General features: G+C 47.7%; 6 protein-coding genes across 6 annotated transcripts; 4 read left to right on the top strand and 2 right to left on the bottom strand.

The window, feature by feature from the left end:
- Positions 1-98: 98 nt before the first annotated feature.
- On the top strand, positions 99-3564 carry EV420DRAFT_1645404 (uncharacterized protein; the record flags this gene model as incomplete). Its single annotated transcript, XM_060477775.1, has 19 exons — positions 99-144; positions 189-238; positions 288-483; positions 538-600; positions 656-689; positions 740-1047; positions 1105-1151; positions 1205-1333; positions 1384-1444; positions 1500-1506; positions 1570-1596; positions 1655-1789; positions 1846-1980; positions 2033-2157; positions 2214-2398; positions 2445-2617; positions 2667-2719; positions 2767-2828; positions 3172-3564. The coding sequence occupies 19 exons, from the start codon at positions 99-101 to the stop codon at positions 3562-3564; spliced, it is 2229 nt and encodes a 742-aa protein (XP_060328216.1).
- Positions 3565-5425: 1861 nt separating this feature from the next.
- EV420DRAFT_627954 (uncharacterized protein) lies at positions 5426-8498 on the top strand. Its single transcript, XM_060482842.1, has 19 exons — positions 5426-5581; positions 5632-5681; positions 5733-5928; positions 5981-6043; positions 6099-6132; positions 6187-6494; positions 6552-6598; positions 6651-6779; positions 6826-6890; positions 7002-7037; positions 7087-7221; positions 7278-7327; positions 7377-7410; positions 7459-7583; positions 7639-7652; positions 7705-7821; positions 7876-8048; positions 8104-8156; positions 8212-8498. The coding sequence occupies exons 1-19, from the start codon at positions 5536-5538 to the stop codon at positions 8319-8321; spliced, it is 1785 nt and encodes a 594-aa protein (XP_060328215.1). The 5' UTR covers positions 5426-5535; the 3' UTR covers positions 8322-8498.
- Positions 8499-8675: 177 nt separating this feature from the next.
- On the bottom strand, positions 8676-9857 carry EV420DRAFT_1749699 (uncharacterized protein; the record flags this gene model as incomplete). Its single annotated transcript, XM_060480296.1, has 5 exons — positions 9729-9857; positions 9418-9678; positions 9200-9369; positions 9060-9154; positions 8676-9003 (listed from the first exon to the last, which is right to left on the bottom strand). The coding sequence occupies exons 1-5, from the start codon at positions 9811-9813 to the stop codon at positions 8676-8678; spliced, it is 939 nt and encodes a 312-aa protein (XP_060328214.1). The 5' UTR covers positions 9814-9857.
- A 701-nt stretch (positions 9858-10558) lies between these two features.
- Positions 10559-11053, top strand: EV420DRAFT_1557231 (uncharacterized protein; the record flags this gene model as incomplete). The annotated part of the gene is made up of 1 exon (XM_060473692.1): positions 10559-11053. A coding segment is annotated over one exon (168 nt), but the record flags the coding sequence as incomplete, so codon positions are not given.
- A 1315-nt stretch (positions 11054-12368) lies between these two features.
- EV420DRAFT_1697454 (uncharacterized protein) lies at positions 12369-14702 on the bottom strand (the record flags this gene model as incomplete). Its single annotated transcript, XM_060479443.1, has 9 exons — positions 12369-12998; positions 13140-13249; positions 13335-13487; positions 13809-13849; positions 13943-13999; positions 14051-14156; positions 14319-14373; positions 14505-14609; positions 14638-14702. The coding sequence occupies 9 exons, from the start codon at positions 14700-14702 to the stop codon at positions 12809-12811; spliced, it is 882 nt and encodes a 293-aa protein (XP_060328212.1). The 3' UTR covers positions 12369-12808.
- A 1130-nt stretch (positions 14703-15832) lies between these two features.
- On the top strand, positions 15833-16822 carry EV420DRAFT_1765972 (uncharacterized protein; the record flags this gene model as incomplete). Its single annotated transcript, XM_060480853.1, has 5 exons — positions 15833-15878; positions 15929-15978; positions 16030-16336; positions 16392-16425; positions 16480-16822. 5 exons carry the CDS (start codon positions 15833-15835, stop codon positions 16820-16822), a joined length of 780 nt encoding a protein of 259 aa, XP_060328211.1.
- Between the last annotated feature and the right edge of the window lie 527 nt (positions 16823-17349).

Genomic DNA, 17349 nt, shown 5'->3' with positions numbered 1-17349 from the left:
CAGCCTAGTCACATGCTACCGAAGAGTCTTGAGTCCGGCGTCTAAATAACCGTTTTTATAGTTCAACGTGTTAGAGGTGTCCTTCTATTGCAGCTATCATGACGAGCACGGCAACCTGGACCCCACGCTGCTCTGTGGATGAAGGTATGTCTACCCTACCAATGCAGGAGCTTGCTGATGTGTAATAGCGGACAAAATAATCACAAGGTCAGGAAGTCTATTTGAGATTGAGAATCGTGTGAGTGTTCAGCATTTCAGCATTGTGGCTTGCTTTGGATGTGATATAGGTCGTCGATGGGAGGGCCTTGAAAGTCTGGAAGAATCTCTGGCCATCCGCACGAGAGTTCTTCTTGAAATGGACCAAGAAGCACGCCGACAAAACTTATGTGGTATACGAGAAACAGCGCTTCTCCTTCCAGGAAATGCTAGAAATGGCTGTTAAATGTGCGGCCATGTTTAGAGATGTTTACGGTGTTAAAAAGGGTAAGTTAACGTCGAGTCGCTTTTTCAGTGCTACAACCCACCTCCAACTTACAGGTGATCGAGTCGTTATCTGCTCTCGAAATCTTCCAAGTTACTACGTCGTGTTTTGGGCTTGTCGTATGTTTTGCAACCATGCTTCAACAAAATTGAGATACTGAATTCTGCAACGCAGACCTTCTCGGTGCTGTAACTGCTCTCGTGAATGCGTACAATCCGAACTTGCTTCCGATGTTTCACGTCCTGATCCACCCAATAGGTGTCTATCTATAGACCGCCTCAGACGCTGCATCATGCTCACAAAATGCAGGCTGGTCATCTTTGATCCCGAGCGAGCCGATGATATCGAACCGATCGCTGCTGACATTAAGCGCGTGTCGGGCATTGAGGGATACCTGGTCCTTGAGGATCACGAAGGCAAAGGCCGCTGGGAAGGCATGGACGTTTGGAGCAAAGTATTCCTCCAGTGCCATAAGGATCCAGGAGAAATACTGCGTGACAATCCTCACATTGTTCCAGAGGATAATGCAACGATCATATTTACGTCGGGAACTACTGGCCTACCAAGTAGGTTTCATCAATTCATCCGGTCACGAAGGAGTCCTGATTTACTTTTTCTTGTAGAGGGTGTTCTAAGTTCACAGCGCGCATTCCTGACTCTCGTGTTAACTGTATGGTGTATATTCTCAGGGCGGTTCAGGTGGTTCTCATGGATTTTCTATAGTCAATGTCTTTGACTGCAAGGGGTCGTATTCGGCGAGGCGAACCATTCCCTCCATTACCTGTTTCAGGTCCTCAGAAGGGAGCTCTGATTTCATCGCCATTGTTCTACATCAGCGGAATCACTCTGAGCGTAAAGCAGCTTCTCACTGCTACCATGAGCAAGGGCTGATGTATTCTTAGCTTCTTGGTACTTGTTTCGGACTCAAACTTATTTTGATGCGGAAATGGAATGCACACGAAGGTGAGGATTGGTTCTATTTTGATCTGGATGGACCTTGTTACATCTATTTTCCCAGCTATAAGGTAACTTGTATCCGTCCCGTGCATGGAAGGTGCTTTACAAATTAATGCTTTCAGACTTTGCAGAGAAGAGAACATTGTCTTGACAGGAAGGTCTGTCTTTTTTTCCCTTGTTTCTTGCGACTCCTGCTGACCATCATGAGCATCTCAGTGCACCATCACTTCTGATTGATCTCCTCGATAGCCCGTCATCAGGTCTAACCTTGGAGAACGTTGGCATCGCAGGTGCCCCAGTCTCACCGACTCTTCTCCAGAGAACAAAGGAGGCTTTCCCCCTTGCAACAATGTGGATTCTTTAGTACGATCTGTTCTATCTTGGTCACTGATTTTGCCATTTCGTAGAAGACATTTGTACGCTCTCACTGAGACCAATGCCACATCGGTATCATTCGGTGGGAATTTCCTTTCAAAGCATCTTGTTGGGTTACCTGATGACGTCCTAGATGGGCCGGATTTTCTCGCCAAGCCAGATAGCTGGTGCAGTCCAAGTATACTGCCTTTCCTGTATCATTAAGCTAATCTGTTCCAGCGGTTTTGTATCTCCGGTCAACGAGATTTTAATAATGAAAGGCCATGTCAGAGCTGCTCCGGGGGAGGTGGGAGAGGTGTGGCTCCGTGGTCCCAACGTGATGAAAGGGTATTATGAAGATCAAGGTTCTGTCATATTCTGTTTGTTGCGGACCTGTGCCGATGATCATGATGCTACACAGCCGCTACTGACAGGGTATACAAAATGCGTATCCCTAGTATCTTTTCCAGCGACTCATTTTCGATCAAGGTACTCACCAAAGATGGATGGCTGATGACCGGTGATCTTGGCTACGTCGATGAAGAAGGGTATGTCTACATTAAAGACAGGATTGAAGACATGATATTCCGTGCCGGGGAGAGCATTGTGAGTAGCCTGTTATATCTTGCTATAACGAGCCAACCGTATGCAGGACCCTATTTCCGTGGAGAACGCCCTGTACACCGAACCAGCTGTTCTCGAAGCAGCTGCAGTGAGCGTACCCGATGATAGGCTGTGCCAGCTAGTGACGGCATTGGTCACCCTCAAACCTGGGTATCACGGAAAGATCAGCGAGAAAAAACTTTTGGAGACTGCGAGGAAACTGTGGGTGATATTCTCCGAATTGAGTTGCAGTTCCTCAGCCTATGAGTAGGTTACCACAGTCCGCCGTCCCGGTAATGATTATTTTGAAGGATGGGGAGTTTGGTGAGTCCTTATATATTTAAAACGCGCACATTCTAAAATGTAGGCAGATCATACGCCTTCTGGCAAGATAATCAAGGTACAGTTAAGGGCAATAGCGCAGGAAGAGTGGGTACGCAGAAAGAAGGAAAATACGCAGATAGACGAAGCGAAGTCCACGTTGTAAGATTGCAACGCGTAGCCCAATTGTAGTCCGTCATCAAGGCGAACATGTCATTCGAGAAGCAGAAATCTTTTAGATGAATTGGTACTACTGAACAGAGCGGCTCGGCAGAGAAAAGCTGTGTGGTCAGCTAAGGTTCTATGAAAGCACCTCATTTCATTCAACATCTCGACGCGGTTCGATACGACGACGAGGCCTAAGAAGCTTGGTTGGGAACAACACTAAAATGATATGTTAATACCTGTTCTTGACTCTTAATTGGAAGGACTGAACTTACCTGTTTGTTATCCAGATTATACAACAGGACTGGCGACACCAGGCCTCAACCAATGCCCTCGAAATCGTACTTCCTCACCAAACGGTGATCTTATCAGAAGAGCGCGCCAGGCGTGGCAAGAATCTGGGGATGTCCAATCCAGCTAGGCGCATATCCGAAGAGCCGGCGGGTTCACCCACCACGACACCACCTGGTCGACATGGCTCAACCTTTCATGGCATCGTTGCCATGCCTCACATGAGACTGTCGATCCTGGCCTGTCTTGCCAGGATACTCACCCCGCCCCTGCAGAACCAACGACATGCTCATACGGTACTAAGCATGGTGAAAGAACGTGTGGTCGCGGGTGTCTACGCTTCGCGTCCCCACGTAGTTTCTGGATATTCTACAGCCTTTCGTAATTTTTGATTTTTGCTCGACTAGCTTGATCGGCCTGAGACCTGGAGAAGGAGCTGTGCAAATGACTGCCTATTAGACGAGCGATATAAATTCGAATTGTTACAGGAGGATTTGTAGAGGAAAAACTTAGGATAGCGGATAGCGATGTAGCAAGTGTTCAAAGGCTAAGGTACAGGAAAGATCCTTGCTTCAGGTGAACACTTTGTCGGGTCTATGCATTTCATCTTTTCTCCATTTCCTTCCCTAAGCCAGATGAGAGAAAAGTAACTGCAGGAGATGAATTCATGTACCTTCCTAGACTGAGTTCTGATAAGTATTGGTCGAGATGTGCATCGCTCTGCGTCTTGGTCTACCAGAGCTTTGGTCTTGGCAAGTTCAGCTGTACGAGGACCAGTCAGAGAGACGTCGGTTAAGATATCAAAACAGACGTACTTGGTGAGAGTTGGATGCTGGACTCTTTCCAGACGGAATCTATCAATCCTTCGACCGCTGCTTGGTGTCGTCGAGCGATGCGGACTTGACTTTCAAGGGCGATGGTGCTATTGCGTAATCCATCGGCTGCGGCAGCTTGTGCTGTAGAAGCCGGAATGAAGTCGCTCATAGGTGTTGTCTGGTGGAGTCCTGAGATGCAGTTGGTATCTACCGGACGTTCCATGGACGCTGAGGAAAGCAGAGACATAATCGAGACCAGTAGTCGTTTGAGAGCAAGGGAGACCTGGCGAGAGACAGCGTCTCATAAAGGAGCTGTGGAGCAGAATAATGCGCTCATTTTGGTTTCGGTATACCTGAAATTTTCAACAGTCTTGGTGACGCGTTGGAAGTGGTATTAGCACCCAAATTTCCGAGGTCACCATCTGCTACGTGAACGAGGCATTGCTTGGGAATCGTGTACAGAGCCATACTCTAAGAGAAAGGTAGAGAGTAGAATGCCATTGTCTGGTAGCTGTCGTCGCTGCCAAGGCCGGTGTCGGAATCGTTCCTGCGAGGTCGTCGGCGTCGTAGTCGTTTGCGATGATGTCATATGGGTCGTGACTCGCTACACGCGTCATTTTAGTGAGCACGTGACGCTAACCTTTCTTCTCCGGAACGGCCAGCATCATTGAGCAAGAAGCGCCTAAAGGCGTATCATTTCATCGAAATAATTGCTGAAATCTGTCTGCGCACTCGGAATGACAGACAGAGCCACAGATCACCATTCAGATCAATCCTCGTAGCCAAGGATTCCAATGGAACTTCCGGAATCAGTCGTCGATATATACGGCAGGTTATTTTCTAGACGATATCTACCGTGTTGTTTGTTAATTTTTTTTTTTCGATAGATATCTACCGCTTCCCACCTCGCTTCTATGATGTGTGCACAACAGCGTGTCTGTACTTTAATCTACTTCCTCGCTCTTGTCGTCGTCAGATTCCTCGGATATCCAGGCACTCATCATGCACCCTACAACACGGACCGTCGTCGGGTTATTGTGTGAATAAGGTCCCCGGCGGCGTTCTGACCGAGTCCAGGGTATATAACAGGGGGGAATGAAGCCTTAGATAGGCGCCTGGTGGGTCTGCGGCCTGTTGAATGTATTCCGCAGCTCATATGGCTGATGCGGCGAGCGCACAAAAATGCGTCCCAGGGAAAGGAAACTCTTTCAGCCTTAGCGCGGTCTGCAATTAATTTCTGGTAGGGCTTGAATACACTCATTTTTGCAGTACAACTTAATTTTTTATAGAGGGGTGTCTATGACAGAACTTTTACACTCCCAGGTCATTTGGATAAATATGCTGCAGTCATTCCGACTGAGATGGTGGCCGCACTGAATGCGCTGAGCCCGAGCCTTGCTAGTCCAGGCCGTAGCTAAGGTACGGTGTCTTCGTTCCACTAGAAAGGCACCACGTCGAAACTGTCCGACACCCCGAGCGGCTCATCTCAATTGCCGGTTTTGTATAAGTGCTCAACGAAGCTCCTCAAGTGGTTGTCTCTCACCCATCATGGCGGACGCAGAAACCTGGACCCCATGCTGTTCTATCGAGGAAGGTGAATTTATTCGCAATATTCTAGAAAATTGACATGCTGATTCGCACTAGCCGATAGAATACTGACACATACCGGGGGCTTGCTCGAAATTGAAACTCGCGTGAGTATCCGGAGCTGATTTATAGCTTTTCAATATCTGAACGCGATATAGATCGTTGACGGGGGAGTTCTGAAAGTCTGGAAGAATCTCTGGCCGTCTCTGCGACTATTCTTCCTCCACTCGACCAAGAAATACGCAGACAAAACCTACATAGTATACGAGAAAGAGCGTTATACCTTCCGGGAAATCTTAGACAAGTCAGTCAGATGTGCGGCCATTTTCAGAGATGTTTACGGTGTTAAGAAAGGTAAGGGTATCTTACTGTTTTCCAGTGCGCCAGCCACTCACTTTCGGTATAGGGGATCGAGTAGCTATCTGCTCTCGAAATTGTCCTACTTACTTGATCGTGTTTTGGGCTTGCCGTGCGTTCCATCTCCTTGCGTCTCATTTAAAGTCAAGGACTTGATCTTGTAACAGATCTTCTGGGAGCTGTAACTGCCCTTGTAGACATGTAAGATTTGCTTTCATATGGTTTACATCATTCAAATTCTGATCCTACCAAAAGATCGCAGCCGTTAGAGTTGCTAGGATACTGTATCACGCTCACAAGATGTGCACTGATCGTCCTTGACCCCGAGCGAGCCGACATGATCGAACCGATTGTTGCTGAGTTGAGTCTCGCATCTGACGCGTCAGGATACCTCGTACTCGAGGATCACAAGGGAAAAGGCTATTGGGAAGGTATGGACGTTTGGAGTTCAGTCTCCTCCGGATACAATAAAGAACCCGGGGATGTACTGAGTGACGACCCTCAAATCTTGCCTGAAGATAACGCGTCAATTACCTTTACGTCGGGGACCACTGGCTTACCAAGTACGTAGGTTTCGTTAGATCGGTTGCACAGTTTATTAATTTCTTCGCTTGTTCAAGAGGGCGTCTTGAGCTCGCAGCGTGCATTCTTGACGCCTATCTTCAATGTATGGTGTTATCTTCTATGGCATTTGGAGTTGATCTTATGGATCTTATTAGGTTTTTTCTTTGGCAGGAAGAGATTGTTTTCGACGAGGCGAACCGTTCCCTCCGATACCTGATACAGGTCCCCAAGAAGGCACCCTGATTCCAAGGTCACTATGCAATGCTACTGCATTCAATACGGCTGTAAGACAGTTGATGCCGGAATAAATCGATATTCACCCGTCGTCAGATGTTCGGTACTTCACAAGGATTAAAACTTGTTTTAACGCGGACATGGAATATCGATGAAGGCAAGCATCGGCTTTAACGTCTTCATGTCCATTCACACTCAACCCTTGCAGCCGTAGAGTAATACAATTCGTTTCATACCGTGCGGCGGCGATACTAAGGAATTGATCATTCTAGATTGTACAAAACGGAAAATATCACTCGGCTAAGCAGGCACTTATCTATCTTCTTTTGGTCCGCCTCATTGCTAACCGTGTTGTAGTACTTCCTCGATCGTTAGAGAACTCGTTGATAGTCCATTATCCGAGATCTCGATAAAGACCATTGCATATGGAGGTACCTCTATGGCGGCATCTCACTTTCAGAGGCTGAAACAAGCCTTTCCCCTTGCCACATTGTGAATGTATTACTCATATTACTCAGGAATTGGTACTAACGTGAATTTCCTTGTAGCATACAAGTTTATGGTCTTACTGAGAATGGCGGCAGCGCGGTAGGCTTCGGTGAGAAAATCCCTTGAGCTTAAACTGCAGAGGCTTGATCCGCTCCTAGCTGGACCGGACTTTTCTGCGAGGCCTAATAGTTGGTGAATCCGCTCGTTTGATGTCTCGCATCTTGGCTGATTCGATTCTAGCGGTTTCGTGTCGCCTGTCAATGAGATCCTGATAATGAAGGATGGTGTCAAGGTTGCGCCTGGAGCGGTGGGAGAGATTTGGTTGCGCGGTCCGAATGTGATGAAAGGATATTATGACGATAGCGGTTGGTTACAAAGTCGTTTATGTTGCGGATATAGGCTTACGGTACGACACTCCAGCTGCTACTGATAAGGTGAGTGAGAGGTACCTTTCAGGTGTCCGTCGGCTACTGAACTTTTATCTAGGTCCTTACTAAGGATGGATGGCTACTAACCGGTGACCTAGGACGAATGGACGAATACGGTTATGTTTACATTAATGATAGGAGAGAAGATATCATCATTTGTGGCGGGAATAACGTAGTGAGTATTGATTATGTACGTTACGTGTGCCTCAATGTTGAACGAATTCTTTAGGAATCCATTTTTGTCGAGAACGCCCTGTATACCGAACCGGGTGTATTGGAAACGGCGGTAGTCGGCGTGCCTGATGAACACTTGGGAGAGTTGCCTGTGGCACTGGTTACCCTCAAGCCTAGATATCATGGATTAGTCAACGAGGAGAAACTCAGGGCGACTGCCAAGAAACTGTGAGTGTACCTTTCGTCTGGCAGTTCTGGCTCTCAAAGTAACACGTCTGGGAAGGCTACCCAAATACGCTGTTCCGGTGATGATTATTTTGTATGATCGCGGTTTCGGTTAGTAGTTTATTGCTTAAATCGAGATGTTTTTGAATTGAAGTTCGGGGCGTAGATCACACATCTTCTGGGAAGATTATCAAAGCACCACTACGGGATGTAGCCAAGAGGGAGTGGGCAAGGAGGTCGGGGAAAGAGCAGTCAAATCTCCGGGCTACACGATAAGGAGCGCTGTGGAAGTTCCATGTATATGGACCAGCCTGCACAACAAAGTATGAATGGGAGGCGTAGTGAACGTAAAATTTAAAGGGTAGTGGATTCCTATGGGGGTACTATCATGAACTTGCGGTCAAGGTCTAATTAAACTCCCGAGGTACGAAGGATGTGTCCTGCCTAGTAATCCGGCAGTACAGGGATCGGTCATCACAGGCATCGATGGTGGGCTTGGACGCACCCAACAATGACGCCGTAACTTTTTCTCGATTATTCCGATTGCTTTCGGATTCTTTTCGGTCGAAAATTCTTAGATCTCGTTCAAATTGATCGAAATAGTACAGGACTCGGAACTGCTACTTGACACTAAACAGTTGCATACGCAATCTTAGACTTCCAGATAAGGTACAAGTAATCTCCACCTCTATTCTCGTTAATGTCGCTGGTCATATCATCATACCCAAGCGATCTGATGTGCTCCCTCGTGGAGTATTTGCTAGAACGGAATAGCGCAAGCTGGTAGATCTTCTTGGAGTTGCGTTCATCTTTTACGGGGACAAGGTACCGGTAGTCACCACCCGCGTCTTTAGCGAGATCATCATGGCCAGCCCAGGCCGAGCTTTGAATGATAACATCGAAAAAGGTTGCCGCCTCACGAATGTCGTAAGTGTACACAGGGACAAGGCTGACATACCTGGAAAAGATAGGTTGACCATCAATTGTTTCTGTCATGTGACAAAGTACACTTACTTTCCCTTGAAACCGGCGTTGATATCATCATTTCCTCCGGAATACTCTCGGACTCTCTCCTCAGGCTTTCCGGAAGGCTGATCAGAGTAGACGACCTACAGGCAGTCAGTGGCTGTTCAGAGAAAGACCATCGTGCTAACCTTGACGTCCTTGATAAATTCTTGCTCTTCAATGACGACATCGATATCGACGATCTTGACTTCACTGCCCCTATCGGGGTTTGTACTGACGACATCACTCTTCAAGTCGACTCCGGCGGCACTGAACCACTGCTGGTACAAAATTAGCTTGCTGTATGGGCCAATCTCGACTAGCAAGGCATGAGCCACAATCCCAAGCAGAAGACAGTTATACGTACAACTTCTCTCGAACGTGCTCTTGGTTTCGTACGTCTCATCTGTCTGGTTTTTCGTTGTGCTCTCCATCAAATCGTTGATCTCTTTCGAACTCTCGTACTCCGCGGAGACGGAAGCAGAGACAGGGCCGTAGGATACACCCGCCTCTGATTTGATCTCCCCTCTCTCTATAGCCTTCTTCGTCTCGCTACTGACGTCTTGCCTAAAAGTACTGGAGGTGTAGGACGTCAATTTCTCCAGGGTATATTTTTCGGTGATTTTCCCTAAAACGCAATATATGGAACGTTCACGGGTGGCTGGCTTGGGCACATACCGTTGTTCTGGCTGTTGTCGTACTCCCAGACGAGCCTCCAGTAGATTTTTCCTTGAACTGTGATGGTATAACGGTTGGGGGCCATATTTCTCGTGATGCTGAAGGAACGATTGATGTGAACAGTAGAGTTGTTTGCGATGGAGACAAGCCAATAAATTGCGCGGTATTTATACAATTTCTTGCTGCGTGGACGAATACTAAATGTAAATTGCCTTCTCTCTCCCAAGCTACGGCAGATACGTGTGTTGGTCCCACTCCACTTCAATTCCATCCGTCAGTCTTGTCGTCGATTTCCTTGGAGCAGGAATGAATGGCTGCAGCCTTCTCTATGGCCACCCGTATCCGAGAGCTATTACGACAATTACCTGAGCATGACCCCAGTTGCGAATCACAGCGGCGTACCTAATGAAGGTTAAAGACAGAACTTGAATCGACGTGAAGAATGTACATATAATTGAACACTGCAGCCTTCTGCTTCTTACTTCTGCTATTCAAAACGATTTGGCAGTCACGCGTCACAGAGCCCTTTGACGTGCCGAAATTTGGTGGATGTCACTGGCCACAACAGGCCCTGACGAAATGATCCCTCCGTGATGACCAATTTTGGTAGGATTTTGGACCCAGAATTAGTCGAAAATGATGAAAATTTCTGTGTCACGGAGCATTTTTCTGCTTGCCGAATCCATTTTTTTGGGGCCTTTTTCTTCGTCAGCCTGGTCACAGTCACCCTAACTGTCTGTCGAACCGTTTTGAATACTACAGTACTCCACGGCCGCTCAGTGTCCGATAGCTATTACGACGATTACCTGATCATGAGTAAGCGGGCTTGGCCCCAGTCACGATTCACAGGTACCTCAACGAGAGAACACGAATTGACGAGAAGAATACACATATAATTGAAACTCGTGCATTCGTCAGAACATAACCATGGATCATACGATTGTACCACGTTACATAAATGAATATCCCTCATTCAAAATGTCCACTCCTGCCTGTCCGATTCATCTGGTGCTCAAATGGTCCTACAAGATGGTGCATTCCATGCCGTTGGTTTGTCAGAACTGGCTTTCAGGATGGCTACCATTGGTGCTTTCAGAGGAGCTTATCATCCTGCCAAACCCGTCGTCCTTGAACCAATTATGAACGTTGAGGTTATCACACCAGCAGAGTTCTTGGTTACGGGAAGAGAGTTAGTGTAGTAGTAGTAGTCGCACTGGCAACGGTCCCTGTCAAGGGAACGGCCAATGTTTTCTATGCCGTTGTTGACAAACAGGTCAACATCGTAGACCGCGAAGAACTCATGCCGCTGTAAGCATCGTTGGTTTTCCGGACCAAACACATCTCACGTCGGAGTTGGATGACTCCGAAGAGACAGGATATAGATGTGATAGAAGTGAGCGTTCTTTGGAATAAGTCAGAAAAAGATGCCAACAGAAGGATAGCATATATTCTGAACTAATTTTGAACGGCATACAAATAGACATTCCATCAGATCAACGTGTATTCAATATTCACGATTCCGCAACGTCAAATTTGCATCGGCCTTAAGCGAATTCCACATATCACATGGACAACCTATGAACGGGGTACTAGCCTGAATTGTGAAGTTCCTCAGTTATTTCGGGGCGGTGTCTAAGGTCAGTCTTCCCTGTCCCATAGCCCATTCATCCAGTCTTTGAATTGAACAGGAAATTGTGGGGCTCCTTTTCTCCCTTCTCAACTTTACTGTCTTTACGTTCGATCACTTTCTTTAGTTGAAACTCCCTCGTTCTATTCTTGCTTGATAGGTGTCGGAGGCCTGCAAGTACTGGCTGAAATCTGTCTGTTTGCCAAGTCATCTTGCTGCACTGGACTTGCCCACCATTGTGCACGTAAGTAGCAAGCGGCTTCGTCAAAGGGTTTATTGCGTACCGAGTACTCCTCTTGCTTACTTCTGGCCTCATCTACTAAATTGTGTCGCAAGATGCTTTCGGAGTCGCCCCTAACAAAGCAGCGATACTTTTTTTTGCTTTGTCTATTATTCTCAGCGGTGAAACGTTGTTTTGATACCATCTTGACTGGAGGTAGAATGATTCGACCATTACCTCATCGTGGGATTCCCCACAGCCTTGTTTAACCAACCTCTGCCACAGAAATTATTGTAAAAGAGGTATCGGTATAGACTGACGGCTCCTCTTCCTCCCATTTAACCACCACAGGTACCAGCCCACTATCCTTTTCCCCACGTTCCTCTCCCGTTCCTTCTTCCAATCATCCAGCGTCATCTGACGGCGCTGTCATAGCCAGTCGGGGTTTGACTCAGATTTCATCTCAGGGAGTGATTTTGATTTGTTTGGTGGAGGAGAATAGTTAAGACCGGATGCGGACGATGGGAATGAAGACGAAGAAATGTATGATAACGGCATCTTGGTTGATATAAGGACTCGGACCTGGTGAGGCACATTAGGTGAGGGGGTCATCACAGGCGACGGCGATTTACGACACATCTAGGGGTTCTGCATCCGGTTCTTTCGTCTTCTTTCTTCGATTCACGAATGGCTGGCTCGACTACCGGAACATTATATGCGAGCAGTGCAAAATTCCCATTGGGAGTTCGGTGCCTAGTGTAGAACCAGGCGATTCTCTAGCTTGCTGACTTCGTTTTGGTAGTGAAGGTTGTCGGGGAGCTTCGAGCGTAGTGGTCATCGTCGAGACGTTGCGGTAGTGTACTCTCGCCAGTTTGACTAGGTGACGCTGAGTGTGATTTTTTGGCTGTCCTTGCTTGGGAAAAGGAGGGCACGGACGTGTGCCAGAGATGGGTACGTGCGATAAGCCTGCCGTCGGCGGAAAATTGAAGGCCAGGCTCTCTGTCTCTGGACTCAATAAATCCGATGTGGAGCCAGGTGATTCTGCCTTCGCCTCAAGAGTGACAATGGTACTGGTGGAGTCGGTACGGAATCATGAATCAAAGATAAGGTTGTCGAATCTTCATTTCTGAGAATCAGAGACTTTAAGGACAGTTTTTACGAAGTCATCTGTAGGGCTCAAGGGTGATTGGCGATATTGGCGCTCGTGCTTGGCCTTTCCTCATTTGATTGGTACTACTCCTTCTTGTGTTCCTTCTCCACCGACAAGACCTCCCTCGTCACTTCCTTTTGCTTCTGCTTCCTTGTCCTGGTACAACCTCGACGCCACCTCGCTCTCTCGTCCTCGTCTTGAATCCGAACTAGAGGACGTAGATTGCCAGGCTTCCAATCATTTCTGTGCATTGCTTCGAGTGCACAGCCCATCCTACCGTTGCATGCGCATGTCATGAACGCTCCCTTCAAGGTGTCGACCCTTCTGTTCCTCGCCGCCATGTATGGGTGGGCGTCGTCCCATTCCTATACTAGCACTATCTCATCTCCGGTGTTTAGCTGTTGGATAGCATACACGCCCCATCCCCCGTCCTTGTTTGGCAAATGTTTTGGCATTAGGATAACAGCCTGAGCAAATCCAGCGGACGTCATTTCCCGCAAGCCTTGCACACCGCAATCGTCATACTAGTCATCATGTGAGGGGATGAGATGAACAAATACCATCGGGACCGGCGCGTATGCATACCCGTTGAGCGGATCTCTGACGTACGATCGGGCACTTGCGACCTTGAGAGAAGGGATAAGAAATGTCCCTGGACCGACGCGATGGGCGGTATGCAACGTATATACCGGTGGAACGGCGGAGTCTGGCGGGGAAGGCAACTGTCAGAGGTATATAAGGTGGGTCGGATGCCGCTGGGGGCTAGAATATGGTGTAGGCGACAAGTTGGGGGGTTCTCCAAGGCGCCCAGAGTTTTAAGCATCGTAGTGGATATAGTATCCTACTAGTACTATCAAATGAAAATGTTGGCCTTGGTTGTTAGTTGCACAAGTATTAAAACAGTAACTCACCCGACCGAAGAATCAATCAAATCAGGTCCATGCGGTACTGTACGGTCACAGTGAGAATAGACCTGAACTTCAAGGTAGAGGAAAGAGATGACTACTAAAGTCGTTATCAACAAGCAAATCTCGGCACTGGCGCGGAGGTTGGAAAAGGCAGTTCAGGTCGAGAAAAGCGTACTGTCAATCGCGATGGGAAGAGGATAGCGAGAACCAGATGCTCTTGCCAACATCGAGCACAGTGAGAATACATCGAGCCAGACAGAGCCCAGTCGCGATCATGATCTCGACACGGAGCCCTTGCCCAACACTCACGAGCTGAGGGAGTGTAAGTACCCGGGAGTGTAGTGCAGAATATTTCAATGAAGCAGTCTATATTGATATTTTTAAATTGATTATATCTGGAGGAACCAACAGGCTCACCTTGGCAGCGGTAATTGCCCCGCGCTCCTCCTGTGCATGCGCGGCAACCTAAACCCAGTTCTACACCCTCCCGGCCTCCAAAATCCATCCTTCTAATCTTCAGGGACTGCATCCATGCATATCGTCACATAAGTATAAATCCCGGATGCTAGATTCCTTAACTCGATCGCAAGGAAGGGAGCGTAGCGGTGCCGCTGGCAACACTATTGATAGCAAGAGAGACGACGTGAGATATAAGGAGCAGAGAAACAACAACGAGGCAACACACAATGTTCGACTGTTTATCGATATCCACCTTCCCTCGACTTCCCAGAGTTCGGATACTGCCCAATGACATGTTAGTCCATGATAACACAGTGAACATAGGCGCTGTACCTTGGAGAAGGAGACTCATCCTACCAAGTAAGGAATTTTCAGCGCTATTCCCACTTGAATACTCCCTCCCAATAATCACCTCCTCATCCCGTCCAAGTCCAATTCGAGAGTCCTCAGCTTGAGTAAGAATGACTCCAGCCGTGCTGTGGAGTGATATAACGTGCCCATTTTGGTGTCGGTAAATCTGAAATTTTCAACAGAGTCAGAGTGACGCGTTGAAAGTAGTATTGGTACCCGAATTTCCGAGGTCGCTATCTGCTAAGTGAAAGCGGGGCATTGCTTGGGAATTGTGTACGTGTCATGCTTGAAAAGAAAATTGCAGACCTAAAGGCCATCTTTTGGTGTTGTTTCTGCCAAGGTCGGCGTCGGAATCGATAGGCCAGTCATGACGGTCGTGTCATCGGTTGTGATGACGTCAGAAGGGTCGCCACGGTAGCTACGCGATCACGTGAGCACCTTGTGCTTGGACCACGACTATCTTTACGCCTTCCATCTGCCTTATCCTTCTAGCTCACAGTGACGGTACGTACTGCTCCTTATTTCTCGAAATAACCGCTAAAGTCCGTCTGTGCACTCGGAAGATTCACAGATCACCATTCAGATCGATCCTCGCAGTCTCGGATTGAAATGGAACTTCCGGAATCAGTCGTCGGTATACACGGTAGGTTATTTTTTAGACGATATCTTCCATGCTGTTTGTTACATTTTCTCGATAGATATCTACTGTTTCCCAACTCGCTTCTATGACGTGCGCGAACTGCGTACCTTCGTACTTCAATCTACTTCCTCACCCTCATCGTCATCAGATTCCTCGAGTCTATCCAGAAAAATGCCATGCATCCTACAACGCGGATCATCGTCGGGCTATTGTGTGGATGAGATGGTCAGCGGCCTTTTAACCGAGTCCAGGGTGTATAACAGGGGTGAATGAAGCCTTAGATAGGGCGCCTGGTGGGTCTGCGGCCTGCTGTACGGATTCTGCAGCTCGTATGGATGATGCGGTCTTTGAAAACCTCGAAACCATATGTCCAGCGCACGAAAATGCGTCCCGGGGCAAGGAAATTTTTTCCGCCTTAGCGTGGCCAGCAATTCATCTTTGGTAGGGCTTGAATGCACTCGTTTTTGCAGTACGGATTAATTTTTTATACATCGACGGGCTCTTATGACAGGGTTATTATACTGCCAGTCCATGTAGGTAAATATGCTGCAGCCATTCCGAGATGGCAGCCGCACTGAATGCGCTGAGCCCGAGCCTTGCCAGCCCAGGCCGTAGCTAAGGTACAGTGTCTTCGTTCCACTAGAAAAGCACCACGTCGAAATTGTCCTACACCCCGAGCGGTTCATCTCAATTACCGGTCTCATATAAATACTGAATGGCCCCCCTCAGGTGGTGGTTTTTTATCCATCATGGTGGATGCAGAAACTTGGACCCCGTGCTGTTCTATCGAGGAAGGTAAGTTTATTCGCAATATGCTAGAATATTGACATGCTGATTCGCACTAGCCGATAGGATACTGACACGAACCGGGAGCTTGCTCGAAACTGAAACTCGCGTGAGTATCTGGAGCTGATATATACCTTTTCAATATCTGAACGCGATATAGATCATCGGCGGGAGAGTCCTGAATGTTTGGAAGAATCTCTGGCCGTCTCTGCGACTATTCTTTCTGCACTCGACCAAGAAGTACGCCGACAGAACCTACATAGTATACCAGACAGAGTGTTATACCTTCCGGGAAATACTAGACAAGGCAGTCAGATGTGCGGTCATCTTAAGAGATGTTTACGGTGTTAAGAAAGGTAAGGACATTCTGTTGTTATTCGGTGCGTTAGCCCCTCACCTTCAGTATAGGGGATCGAGTAGCCATCTGCTCTCGAAATTGTCCAACTTAATCGTGTTTTGGGCTTGCCGTGCGTTCCATCTCCTTGCGTCTGATCTAAGGTCAAAGACTCAATCTTGTAGCAGATCTTCTGGGAGCTGTAACTGCCCTCGTGGACACGTAAGATCTGCTCTCACGTGGTTCAAATCGTTCTCATTCTGATCCTATCAAAAGATCGCAACCGTTAGAGTTGCTAAGATACTGTATCATGCTTACAAGATGTGCACTGATCGTCCTTGACCCCGAGCGAGCGGACATGATCGAACCGGTTACCGCTGAGCTGAGTCTCGCATCTGGGGCATCAGGATGTCTCGTACTCGAGAATCATGAGGGACAAGGCCATTGGGAAGGTGTGGACGTTTGGAATGCAGTTTCCTCCGGATACAACAGGGCGGAGCATAGATCACTCGTCTTCTGGGAAGATTATCAAAGCACTGCTACGGGATGTAGCCAAGAACGAATGGGCAAAGAGGTCGAGGAAAGAACAATCAAATTTTCGAGCTACACGATAAGGTAGCGCTGTGTCGTTCGATGCTATCATATGTACCAACCTGTAGGTATGAACAAAGTATGAATGGGAGGCATAGTAAACGTCAAATTTCAACGGTCGTAGACTCCTATGGGGTACTATTATGAGCTCGCAGTCAAGGTCTAATTAAACTTCCGGCGTCCGAAGGATGTGTCCCGCCTAGTAAAATAGAAGGACGACTTGCAACGGTGTTGAGCGAATGTCGACTTCCGACTACGATAACATACTACCACGGGAAAGAGGTGAAAGACGATGCAGACAGGGCATACATCGTTGGAGTCACCACTTGGGATTGCGACTTTGAATGCTCCTTGTTGGTACGAGTAGATATATTTACACCGTCCGGGGATCAACAACGCACTGTGCTATCGGATTGCCTGTTTTATGCTTCGTTTTGAATTGGCCACGGCACTTCGGTTGCATAAACTGAGAATGGAACAAAGGAGGAGCACATAATTTAGGACAGTTTTTCCACTCTCAGTGGTCCTCCTTTTCGCTGCGCCGACTGAGTCCTT

Source organism: Desarmillaria tabescens (assembly GCF_030435595.1).
Source record: "Desarmillaria tabescens strain CCBAS 213 chromosome Unknown EV420scaffold_29, whole genome shotgun sequence".
NCBI lineage: Eukaryota > Fungi > Basidiomycota > Agaricomycetes > Agaricales > Physalacriaceae > Desarmillaria > Desarmillaria tabescens.
The sequence above is the reverse complement of the archived record's forward strand: the minus strand, read 5'-3'. Positions and strand labels throughout refer to the sequence as shown.

Excerpts from the sequence above, each read along its gene's own strand:
- EV420DRAFT_627954 (XM_060482842.1), top strand. The coding sequence starts at position 5,536 with ATGGCGGACGCAGAAACCTGGACCCCATGCTGTTCTATCGAGGAAG. Across the intron at positions 5,582-5,631 it reads ATGCTGTTCTATCGAGGAAG|CCGATAGAATACTGACACAT; the intron begins GTGAATTTATTC and ends GATTCGCACTAG. Across the intron at positions 8,157-8,211 it reads TTTGTATGATCGCGGTTTCG|ATCACACATCTTCTGGGAAG; the intron begins GTTAGTAGTTTA and ends TTCGGGGCGTAG.